The sequence below is a fragment of the Athene cunicularia genome (genome assembly GCF_003259725.1).
Source record: "Athene cunicularia isolate RWA chromosome 2 unlocalized genomic scaffold, athCun1 chr2_part1, whole genome shotgun sequence".
NCBI lineage: Eukaryota > Metazoa > Chordata > Aves > Strigiformes > Strigidae > Athene > Athene cunicularia.
The window spans coordinates 87,367,901-87,381,127 of NW_020799095.1; the positions used below are offsets into that span (position 1 = coordinate 87,367,901).

General features: G+C 37.8%; 1 protein-coding gene across 1 annotated transcript in view; it reads left to right on the forward strand.

Annotated features, from left to right (window-relative positions):
* The window catches only part of GABBR2 (gamma-aminobutyric acid type B receptor subunit 2), a 469,556-nt gene that overhangs the window by 288,334 nt on the left and 167,995 nt on the right, over positions 1-13,227 (forward strand). Inside the window, exons 9-10 of the mRNA XM_026841737.1 lie at positions 9,070-9,150; positions 12,845-12,995. Coding sequence (XP_026697538.1) covers positions 9,070-9,150; positions 12,845-12,995 — 232 coding nt within the window. The remainder of the gene's footprint in view (positions 1-9,069; positions 9,151-12,844; positions 12,996-13,227) is intronic.

Genomic DNA, 13,227 nt, shown 5'->3' on the forward strand with positions numbered 1-13,227 from the left:
CTCTGTTCCTGTCTTCTGGCCAACCACTCATCTTCTGTGGTGGGGGATGTTTTTATTTCTGTCATGTTATGCATTTAAGTTTGGTTATTGTAAAATTAGGAAGGGCCACCCAACCCTCAAAAGGAGGACTGCATCATGAGCTTGTTCTGCGTGTCTGAGCAGTCACTTGAAAACAGTGGCAGACACTTGGCAGCACCGTTCAGGTCAGCTGAAGCTGTCCACAGACCAGGGCTACTGTCAATGGTTGTGCTGTGCGTCACCGCGCTGACAGAAAAGCCTCTCTGGGAAAAGAGGTACCCATCCAAGATTTTCTAAGTAACTGATTTGGAGGTTTTTTTATTTCTCTTTTCAACTGCAAAAAATAAATGACACTCTATGTTGAATTGAATTTAAAATTTTGGTTAGATGAGTAATGTGTTTAGGTAAGTGTAGTGAAAGATTTCTTTTGGGCATCAGATCAAATGAAGTACTAGAATATTAAACATACTGCAGGATGTAAAGGTCATTCTGATCTGTCTGATTCAACCAGAGTGTGCAGCTGGGCTAGAGTCAGTGTCATCCAGGTCCCCAGGGCTGTCCTTCCTGTCAGGAGATCCCCTGATGGTGGCCAGTCACATCTTCTGTCAGGTTTGAATGGAAAGTTTAAATGCTGAGACAGTATATGGAAGTCAGGATTAGGCTGCTGTCTTGGGTGTCTCGCATTTTTCAGCTACAGATGAACTTTAACCTGGTGAGTTCAAAAAGACTGACAGCAGTGCTACTCCCAGTCATTTCTTCCCTAAATGACATTGCTTGGTGAATTTGACTTAAGGTCATGAGTAACTTTAGGATTAACTAAAAAAAAAAATTCTCTGGTAATTTGATAATGATTCAAATCTTTCTTTTGACAGACTCTTCTGGTAGTGCTACTGTGTCTACTCAGACTCAGTTTCCAGAGCAGCAGAGAGATAATTATTGCCTTTATTACCCTTGTATAAGAGATCTGGAAACACAACTACTCCATCATCTTTGGTTTCTTTGGAAGTCTCATTGACTTGTCAAAATGGATACTCTGCCATTCTATGGTCTGCTGTCCCTTATCTTTGAATTAGTGAGATAACATGGAATGTCTTGAATTGTGTCTCACAGTCTCTGACATTTCAGCACTCTGAAATTAAGCTCTAGAGGCAACAAAAGGTGGCCACAGCCTTTCTCACTGGCACCTCCACCTCCTGCACAGTCCTGGTTTCAGTTGTCCCTCTCTCGGAGAGAGTCTGACAGACGGAGCTGCTGCTGGGCCCTGGGATGCTGCCAGGGGGACTACTCTGCAGATCAGTGGCATCCGTGTCCAAACATGCCACTGCTTGAATGGCCCTTCAAACCTGAGAAGCTCCTGGGAGGTCTCCTGGGAATCCAGCCCAAGCCTGTGTGTCTGCACAGGTTGATCTCCTAGCACATCCACTGCAAAAAAATAGACTAGTGTATGAGGGTAAAGGTACTTAAAGGTACACAACAATTAATAAAGTCATGTTATTATTTAATCATTGAGAAAATTCCTTCTCATGTTGGCTGCCTATAGTTTTACATATGCACTGCTATTTCCCACTGTAAATTCTGAGTCAAGAAAAGCACACTGTCTTTGGACTCTGCTAGGAAGAGGTGATTCCAAGTGATAAGTGAAATAAATCAGGTTTTGTTTGAAGACTATGTTATATTTAGATAAATATTAATATTATAAACCACATGTATACTTACTTAAACTGAGGTAGTGTATGACTTCAAAGAATAATTTACTTTGGCAGATAAACTTTCAGACTGATGAGGATTTTCATTCTTTGAAAAGGCAATCATATCATAAAAGAGCATGAACAGTAGAATATGAAAAACCTTAACGTGTTTAAGATGTTGCAGTTATTGCACACACATGTATCCTAAATTATAATCCTACCTTACCTGTTTGAATATTTGTTTGTATCTATTAAATTCCTTAATGAAGTTAAAAGTAATTCAAATTATTGACGTATGTTTCAGTGATTACACAGTTTGGTTATGATTCTCAGTTAAGATTTTATGCTAGAAATATTAAAACAAACAAACAAAAAAGTGTGATCTCTTATACAATTTCAATTATATTTAATTCAATTATATATTATATATATATTATTTCAAACTAAGGTATTTATTAAGCATCCTAAGAAACAGGAACTTCTTTTTAGATGAATTAATGTAAGATCTGTACACTTGTTTCATCACACCTGTCATTATACTTCGTGAATAATCTGCCTTCATTATTGTATATTTGTTCACACCTTTCTCAGTTTCCTGAATGAAAGGTATAATGATGGTGTTAACAATTCAGATTTTAAGAAGTAATTGTTTTAAACTCAAAGTCATTATTTTTTTATTCCATTGTATAGCTCTGATGCTGTTTTTTGATAATGTATAAATCTCTAAGATATTTAGGTATTAAACCACATGACCTATATTACTAAACTTCTATGCAGAGCTAGAAGCCAGTCTAACAAGCAAAATAGGAGAGTGATGTGAAATCAGGAAGATAAAAACAAGCTTTTAAAAATGCAGATGCTTGAACTTTTTATGGAAAAATCTTCCTGGGCTATAAAACGACTCGATTTTTTAAGAGTTCAGGGTACTTAATGACATTTTATGTGCTGCTTACTTGCTTCCATGTCCTGTCAGCTAAATACCATTACTAACATAGTGAAATAAGCTCAGGGTTAAGATTTCTTAGCTTTTATCCTGACTCTAAGGCTGACATACACAGTTTGGCCTTTGTCTGGTTTAACCTTTCTGTCTGTTTTGCTTTACGGATGAATGAAAGATAAGCACTTGAGAACTGTCCATGAAGAGTAATTATCACTTGCTATATATAGTGCTTTCATAATTCAGGATTTCCTCTATGTTGTGTGCACTGGAATCCAGGATTTCAGAAATAAAACACTAGACAGGAACTTCAAATGAAGGAAATAGTTTAGGAAGGAAAGGAATAGGTAAAGATGAAGGTAATATTTATTTGGACAAAACAGATTTTTAATTCTAATTACCAGTGTAAAAACTGTTGGTATTGATAATTCAAATCCTTGCAAAGGTAACATTTTTCTTCCTTGTTTCTTTATTTTCTGGCAGCTTCTGCTGAAGAATAATATTCTGTCTCACCAGACATTTTCTTACTTATTTGAACTGTGATTCTTAATCTCAGCATTTCTCTCTTTAAACAAAGAAATGGTTGCCTACAAGTGGATGGAAATTAATGAAAAATACTTTGCTCATTCATTATTTATAAGCTTCTATTGTGATTTATTTTTTTTTAATTGGAGCTTTCAACGTGTATTGGTTATTGCTGATATGTGATAAGGATAACTGAAAAGCTTCCCAGTCCTGTTTGACAAGGATATATTATGAAAGTTAAGATTACATTCATTTGCTAAGAGCTTCTACAGGATCCACAACATGAAATGTTTCTGTAGTTATTCTGAAGAAAATTAGCTTTCATGACATTTGCTTTAATTCAGTAATGTAAAGGCATTTAAAACAGCATTTCCACCTTTTGTGATAGATCATTATTTCGTGAAACATTTCAAAATTAGTGAGACAAGAGTAAGACAGGTTAGAAGAGACTTTGCAGACAATTTGCACAGGACTTACTGAAATATGGGAAGTGTTCTTGGACTTGCCATCAGTTTTCAGTCTCCAGTTTCGTTTTTTCACAGCTTGTGTTCAACCCATCTTCTTTCCTATGTTCTCTTAATACCTTTAGTTGCAGGATTGCTGTCACTCAGTGTGGCACATTTGCTCTTCAGGAGCCTTCGTTGTAACCAGTAGAGGGAATAAGAAAGAGCCAAGACCTGTCAGTGACAAATGATTGCTAGGTGACTGACAGTTTAAAATGCTAAAGAAAAACATTCACTCTTTAGAAGGGAATGTGACCAGAAGCCAAACTGGAGAAAGGCAAGACACCATAATGTAATGTGTCTGTGCACCCTTTGCCCTGTCTCTGGACTGAACCTGTCAGTGAGTTGCCAATAGTGGTGAGTGCCAATGGTGAACTTTCAGATAGGTTAGATGTGTCTTTGAAAGTGTGAGTACTTGTGGAGTTGCATCATTTTTGATTCATATCTAGGATATTGATTTGAGATTTGAAATTAAAATATTTCCAAATATAAGTGTCAGTTTCTTCCTAAGGATCTTTAAACATTTCAGGTGTGTATGATCCATGCCCATTTTCACTTGTTGGCAGCCACTTAGGCATTTTCCAGAATTCTTCTGAGATCTGATGAGTAAATATTCCCCATAGCTGCCAGCTGTCCTGTCGGGCTGTGAGGCATGGATGAGGAACAATGTGTGAGAGCTAAATGTTTCTGTTGTAGGACAACAAGGTTTAATAATACTGGATCCTGAGATAGGCTGCTAAGTGATGCATATTGCAGGAACATTTTCTAGTGTGCTAAGCATCTAACCACTCCCACTGAACTACAGTGGTTAAGCAAGAGGGACAGGTGACAAAGAGTGGTAAACTCATGTTAGAGGAAGGTCTTCAGGGGGCACAGTGATAATTTCCTGAATAGAGAAGCAAGAGGAATCTGTATAAAAAATAAATTTGAAAAACTTTTCAAGGAGAAGGAGACATGGAGTCAGCACCTTATGCAGGGATGTTTCTTCAGGACAAACTAAGACCTAGATGTTGTGTATGCTTTCAGCTATAGGTTATGTCTTTTTTCTGTTGCTTCTAGAGAATAACTTAAGTGTCCTTTAGATGAGAAACCTCAGTGACCCTTAGCTTATCTGGAGAATAGTCCATAGTAAGTTTATTAAATGTACTTTTAAACCTACTTTATATTTGTTGGAAAGTGAATACTCATCACTTGCACATGTCTACCTTTGTAGTTTGCATGAAATTCTAACTTTATAAAGAGCTGCAGTGACATAACAAAGTATTAATAGTGTCAAGCTACGGTCAACTATTTAGAGCCTTGAGGTCCTTAATTTTCATTTACAGCCATGTGGTTTGGGCACCACTGTAAAGTTAGGGCAGATCTGTTAATTTGTCATTGTTCTGGTGGCCTAGACATAGTTATTTACATTGATATAACCAACTAGACATGTAGGAGTTCATGAATGCATTCACATTCACCAGGTTTTTGTAACTTTGTAGGATACTTCATTATTTCAGAGTGTCTTTACTGTTATAAACATAAATTATACTGGTAAACATTTTTATATTGGCTTAACTGAATCACCACTAGGGTTATTTGTACCATTTCAGTCAGACTGACGTACTTGAAGGTGCTGCAAGCTTTAGATATAGACAAAGTCTTAGCATCCTTAGGAGCTAGCCAACATTGCCTACATAAAAGAAAACAAAGGAAATCCATCTGTCCCATCTCTTATACCTTGCAAGTGCTTTTGCTCATTCTTAAATATCTCTCAGTATAAATTATCTTCATGAGGTGTGTATCTTTATAAAATTGTGGAAACGGAAATTATATAATGAAATAAACTGAAACTAAGCATAGTCTCATCTGGAAATTCTCAGTGTAAGTGGATAACAGTCATACTGGCAAACATAATACTGTTGTGCATTTTGGTAAGTTTGTTTTACTCAGCTGATGTCAGTTGCAGTGTTATTTTTGCTTTTATTTAACATGAACATATACCAAACTACCTGATGTGCAGTTAAAAAAATCTGTTTTATTAGCTTTGTGAAATGTGACCCAATTAATTAAATGGTAGTGCATCATGTTGTCTGGAGTTACTTAAAGTGGGCTATAAAATTCTGTAATAAAACATGTAGAAAGAAACATTTAAATTCACCTTTAAGAGTAATTCAGTTCTTTGTTGGCAGAAGACTTTCATCTTGGTCATGTAAGTAATCTACTCTGTCACAATAAATTAATGATAAGGATTAGTTGTTTATAATTGTTAGGTATAATTTTCAGTCACATATTTCCGGGCCAGTTTTCTCTGGTTTGGTTAGTTTTCATACTTTTCTGTTCCTGTGTGAAAGAACTACTGCAGTTTCAAGTTCTAAAATCCCACAGCTCCTGTCATGGTATTGACAAACATTATCTTATGAAACAAGTATATTCTCCCTCATACTTTTCTACTACATTTTAACCTGAGCAGAGTGGTTTCAGTACAATCTCTATATCATGAGAATGGAAAGATCAAGTTAAAAATAATGAAAGCACTGCAGAAAGAAGCCGACATCATATTCTGAATATTGTGCAAAGCACTTTGTTGGTGTGCTTATTTGAAGGAGTTCTGCTTTCTCCTGTCATTTTGTTGAACACAAAGAGATTTTGATAGATATGAGCTACATTATACAAACAGTATACTTACTTGAATAATTCAGAATTTCTGAAGAGAAATCAAGGAAATGTCGTATAGAAAAGTAGAGCCTGCAGTCCCATCCTTAGCAATGTTGGCCTATGCAAGAGAGTAGAGAGCCATAGTGCTGCCTCCTTGCTTCCTTTAATTAATATTTGGAGGTGACTTTGTCACTGATCAGCACTTGTGCTTGGGGAACTGCAAAACCAACAGCTGCAGTTGTACTCCTTGCTGGGAGTACAAAAGATCACAAAGACTGTGTCTCCCTCTCAGCAGCCCTGTAATGATACTGTGAAATGGATAGTATATACTTCCTCTCAATAAAAATATGGTTTATTTCCCTCATAGACTACTTTCCACAACTGTAACTACTTTAAGATATCAGATAACTTTATGGCTTTTCTTGACTTCAATAAACCTTGGCATGTGCTCTATGAACTGTCCTTTCCCATTTGTAGATGAGGAGGCATCGATAATGTGGTTGCTATGTACTAAATGCTTTTTTTCCAACACTCCTGAGTTTCTAAAAAAAAAAAAAAAAAAAAGTCTCTTCAGCTCAGTCTGCCATGGAAGTTTGGTTCTCTGAATAGCTCTAGCAAGCTCTGCTCCTACAAGGGCTAGCTCTTGGTACCCAAGCTAGCTAGCTGTAGGCTACCTCATCTACATTGCACTACATTCCAGTTCCCATCACAGGCACATTCTCAGTGTTGCTTCATCTGTAAAGGAAGCCATGTAAGAATTTATAAATGTTGGAAAGGAATGGCATTGTATGTCACATGAAGCAATCATAGAATAAGTTTCTCAATAGCATAATCAGACCACAGATATACTCTCTCTTTTGTGTATACTTCCCCACCTATTATGTGCTTCTGACATCTAATCTACTCCCAGTAAGTGCTCCACACAGAAATGTTTGTGGAGCAATTATCTTTTCTTTTTGTTGTTCATCAGAGATATCAGGTTTTAGCCTCTTGCTGTAAAGTTGTGGGTAGATCAACACCAAGGTGCATGTCCTCCCCATTTGGTATAAACAGATGCTGTGGACTACCTGGCATCTAATGTGCAAATTGTATGTTGGTATGTATGCTGGTGTTTGTCTCTCTTCTCTCTAGGTTGTGTTTTGATGTTTCAGACCTACAGGTAATAGCTGTCATGCTACAAATACAGATGGAAGTGAGTTGGTTCCGTTTTTAGCAGTAACCATTTTAGCTTTTAGAAGACCACTGGGAAGATTTTATTGTTTCAGACTATTTCACAGAGAATTTTCAACTGGTGACAGAAAGTATAAACTTATATTTACTCTTAAGAATACGTACTGCTGCGTGGAAGGGTTTTGTGAAATTGCTGCTGAATACCAGGGCGTTGCACTCTTATTCCAAACTAGTTTTAAGGCCCCGCAAGTGGATCATGCTCATGTGAAAGGCAAATGAATTTTCAGAACTGCAGACTCCAGCTTTCGATGGAGGTATAGTAAATGCCTAGGTATCTCTGCCAGATTTGCAGCCCAGTCTACTGTTTTGCATAAACAATTTTAACAATAAGAAGTGTAATTTATGTAAGGAAAACTTTTACCTCCTGTGAGCTCTCAGATTAGTATTAATCAGCCTGGAGATTTTACAAAAATGGAGCTAGCTGCTCCTTTCAGCAGAGCCGAACAGGCACAATCACTTTGAGTGAGAAAGGAGAAAAGGTTAATGTGGAGCTGTTGGGTGAAATACAGTCTTTTCAAATTTGCCATCTAGTTCAAGATCATCAGCTTCCAAAATCAGTGTCACAAATAGGGTCATGAGCTCAGAATTTAAATGTAAATTGGGTTGTGCATGCCCAGACATAGAGGCCTGAAAGGAAATTTTTGGCTCTGCTGAGCCAGCTCATCAAAATAAACTTTTGCCAATGTGACTGTGGTTTATAAGTCTCTGATCAAAACGTAAAAGTTTTAGTGTAAAAGTGATCATTTACCAAGTTCCTGCATTTCTAAGCCATACCAAAAACCCAACAGAAGTAGCAGAAATTAATTTACTCCAGATGCTACCAGAAAGGTGGGACAAATGTGTTTCAGCTGCAGTGGCCAAGGCAGCTGAACAAATTAAGTTTCTGTATCTGTGTTATGCTACTCGATGAGGTACAAGGCGGCCATATATGTGACGATAGCCCCAAAATAGGAGATGAGAGTAACAGTAAAATTTTAGCTCGAGTGCACATTGACTTTAATTATATAACACAGTATGTTTTGCAGTCAGGGTACTAATGAGTTGTTAATTCCCAGTCAGAACAAGAGATTAGATTCCTAGCATATCTATTAACTAGCCAGTCTACTCCATACTGGCTGGATCCTGCCACTGCAACTCCCCTGGGAAATATTTCACTAAGCAAGATGTCCTAGTTGTTTAAATGAGAGTGGAATGTGTGATTTAGCCATGTCTGTTCTCCCAGCAAAATGTCCTGTGTGGTGTGAGCCAGTAAGCAAGTGCGTGATCTTTCAGCTGGAGATGTCTGTGCCCAATAACAACAATTTCCTGATTATGTAAATGAGTTCTTAAAAATGCTTCATGTTTCTTTAAAGAATAAGAAATATTTCTTTTAATGATGTTAGCTGTCTGGCATTCTGCTTTAATAATTCACGCACTTTCAGGCACATTTCTTTTCCTTTTGACGTACTGTCAAAAAAGAAGGCAAGATGAGTTAAATAATTGAGAGCATGTGAACTGCCATAAACAATCACTCTTGTTTGTTTTTCTGCAGAAAGAAAGGAAGTCAAGGTGGGAGAGTACAATGCTGTGGCTGACACACTGGAAATAAGCAACAACAGCATCAGGTTCCAAGGTAAGAGAGAAAACTGGAAAGAGTTACAGGAATGACATGGATAGCTGTATGTACTTTCTAAGATTGCATGCTGTTACAGAACTGTTTCAGGATTTTTAATATCAAAAAGCTATGACACTGTATAAAGAGAAAGAGAAGGGAACTGAGCTGTGCTTAAAAATAAAAAAGAACTCTGAATAGAAAAACACAATGTTTTGATATTGTATACTTGTTTTTCATTCCAATGACCAGGACAATAAATTCAAATTTATTTGTGTGCATAAATATTCTTTGATATTTCAACCAGCTGCAGATATGTCATTGATCAATAATGTTCTAATTCTATCCCCATTTCCCACTCCCCCGGTTCATCTCATTTGAAGAATGCTCGTGTGCTGTGTTTGCACACACAACACTGCAGTGGTTGTTTTTCCTTGGGAGATCACTCTTAAGCAGTTAAAAAAATAGTCCACAGCAGGCATATAGCTTGTGTTGCTGTATCTTCTCAGTGTTTTTTTGTTCCATGCTGCTTCAAAGTTAACCTGGGGACTTCCTCTGCCTTCACAGTAGTTGGAGTGCAGTCATACCCATGGCTTTCTGAGCATATGATCATGGCAGCCAGGTGTCAGCTGAAATTAGTTTTAAGGGTCTCTCCTGTTGAATACAGGCATATTCCTTATTTTTAAAGCTAATAAACATTTAAATCTCAAACTCTCCTATGGTGAAATTCAGTAATGGAATGTAAAGTCAGCTTTGTAAGATCTGTGTGGTTTCCCCTGGGAGTGGTGGGTGAGCATCAAGTTGCTGTATCCCATGCTCTACTACAGTGTCCCAATACCCAAGGTTTGCATGAGCGTGACTGGAGTTTCACTGCAGTTATCTAACCCGTGATGACTTCTGCATCTGCTGGAGCTTTCCATCTCTCCTTTTGGTATCCCTTCCTGCACTTAAAAGAGCACATCTACATGCACTTCTCACATCTGTCTGGAGATGAAGCTTTGGAAATTAAGAGTGCAGAATCTGTCCCAGTTGCCAAAGTCTGGGACTCATCAGATTATTATTGCTGCAAGGAGGAGCTGATGTAGTTGAATACTGATTCAGTACCATTAATTTCTAGACAATATATACAGGATGAAACAACTAACAGGAGAGAGGTTCATAGCTCCATGACTTTATGGACAGTAGACAATGAGGAAAACTCTCTGTTCAGACTTTTTTCAGCATCAGACTTCTAGTTCTTGTTCTGACCACATCTGGTATTCCTTGCACAGATAGCCTGTCTTATATTTGTCTTAAAATGCATTATGTGACTCACAGTGAACCTTCTCCATTTAGCCACCTTAACTTTTCATTAAGGCAGTGTTTTGCCAATTGTCAGGCCTAGCATAGACACAGCCAGAATAAAGATGAACCAATGACCAAATTTTATTTGATACAAAAGGGTCAGTACATGGGTGATCATTGGGGGTACAAACAAGTCAGATTATACATAATCAACATCAATCCCACTGACCCCAACAACACCACCACATGACCAGCAATGGGTGGAATAAATGGTGAAATGCAGTCTCCCATAGAGGGGATGGGAGACCACTAGGTCAACAAGCCAAACATATAAGACCAAGGAAGCCACATACTGAATCTCTACACAGCCTGCATTTACAAAGGCCAGACCTGACTGGAGCCCAGTCCCAGGGAGGCAGGAGGTCCTTCCCCAGCAGGAATCTCTGCAAAGCACATCCACCTCACAGACAGACACTGCCCCTGCCTGCAAGTGGTCCCAGCTTTTATCACTAAGTGGGACACCTGACCTTTGCTTACTTAATGCAGACACCTGGGGCTCATTTACCCAATGGCTCTCCCTGCAAGGCTGCTGCACCCTGGAGGGAAGCTTAAAGGTAAATTCACCCCCTCTTTGTGAAGGGCTGTGAGAATCACCCATACATCAACCTTAATTTGGGGCTTGGGGTAGAAACCCCAGCATTTCAGGCAGACATGTATTTGATGTGGAGAACAGTGTTGTTACATCTTCCAGGCAATATAAAAAAACTTTGTAACTTTAAGTATTGAAATGAAGAGGAGTAAATATAGCCCTGTTTAAGCCATTGTATAAAATTGCACTCAAGAGATACCATAATTCATGATATTAAAAGCAATTGAATTGAATGACCAGTGTATAAATAAGAAAATATATCTTAAAGAATCAATGGTTGTTTATATTTGATAAATACATCATACTAAAATCAGTAATCATTAATATACTTTGTATATTTTAGATACATCAGGGTGAGGTTTTTTTTTCTTTTATATTAGGTCTTTTGATTCAGACATGTACTTTACTGTATTTTTGGCTTGTTACTTGTTGCCTAATTTTGTGAAGTGTACTGTAAACACATGCTCTGAGGTGGGAAAGAGAAATGGGGAAAATTTTTAGTACTTTTCTCCGTATCAAATCATCAAAAGGTTCCTTGATTGCCACTTTATTGTGATCACCTAAATGGAAATTTGTTTTCAGAGATGTTGGGCATAAAGACCAAAGGATAGCAAGTTTCCATGGTCTGAATTGTTTAGCCTAGCTGATCTGGATAAAGCTATTTTATTGTATAAATCCTTGAATATTATTCTAGGCGAAAAACAGAAGAATGGACGTGAAATTTAGCTATGGCAGCTGCTAGTTAGTTACTTACAGCTCTGTGATCAGCGGATCCAGAGATCCGCCTGTGGAGCCATTTTGTGAAATGAAGCTGCTCAGCCTGGTGTGGTTGTCCTTGCTGCCCCACTGAGAGCTGATGTGAAAGGACAGGCTCAGGCACTGCAGGGCACACAAATCCCTTTCTGAAGGAAGACAGTGATGCAAAAGGCCTTTTGCCAATCTTCTGCATGAAGAAAAAAATTAGTAAGCAGGTAAAATGCAGTGTGGGAAGTAGGGGATGCAGAGCTTTATTCCAGTTGTCGGAAAGTAATTCTTCTCATTAAACTGAGAAGCCTTTAATTAGTGGGAGCTGACTGTCAATCAAGTAAATGGCTTTAAACATAGTTTTTAAGTTCAGACATTCAAGTCCACATCTGCAGGGATTTGCAAAGTGGGTCTGTCCCTATAAAACCTTTGCTATCTTTTTTCCATATTGTTCCATTCTGTAGAGTCCTGAGGGCACAACAGCCCTGCCTTTCCTGCCCCCTAAGGCTTCCCCCACCCTGCACACAGCCCAGGATTCCATTTCAGCCCTGCCCCAGTGGTGCCACACCAAGGCTGGTCTCCAGCTGTGGTAGGTATCTACACAGGCCATTTGAATTTGCCCCAGTCATAATGACAGTATGCAGAAAAACAATGCTGTTTTCTACTCGTTGCTTTGTCACTTGTTTTAGGAAAGCAAAACCTCATGGTAAAATTTACAGTCATAGTATGCATTTTAGTGTTTGTTTACACTTTAAAATGAGGATAGTTAGCATATATTTTACAGGGTTCTGCATTAGAGTTTACTTGTGGTTTTTCTTCCAAAGAAGATGTTTACCTGCTCCAGAAATATAAACTTTCTTGTCAATCAATGTGACTAACATACGTCTGTCAAAGTCAATGATTTCATCAGCTACTGCTTTGGTTCACAGTTGCTAAATATGCTAAATCGAGGTATAGTACTAAGGACAGGCAAATTTTCTTACAGAAATTTTACATCTGACTGAGATTTAGCCTTTTTTTGTTTTCTTGTAATTCTAGGACTTGAGCCTCCAAAGGACAAAACAATTATACAAGAGGAGCTACGCAAGATCTCCCTGCCTCTCTACAGTATCCTCTCTGCCCTCACCATCCTAGGAATGATAATGGCCAGTGCTTTCTTGTTCTTCAACATCAAAAATAGAAATCAGAAGTAAGACACTCATGTTACTTCTATCACTACTTCTTTCATATTTAAATTCCATGTTTGTAGAGTCTATCATATATATATATATAAAATATTAAAAATGGAAATATGATTTTTTAGAACTATTTAATTGAAATCACTGTGTAATATATTTACGTTGAAACAGATTGTCTATCTGTTAAGACAGGTTCGTTTATACTGTCTGAGAAGTGTAATTTTTTAAATTTATATTTGACTG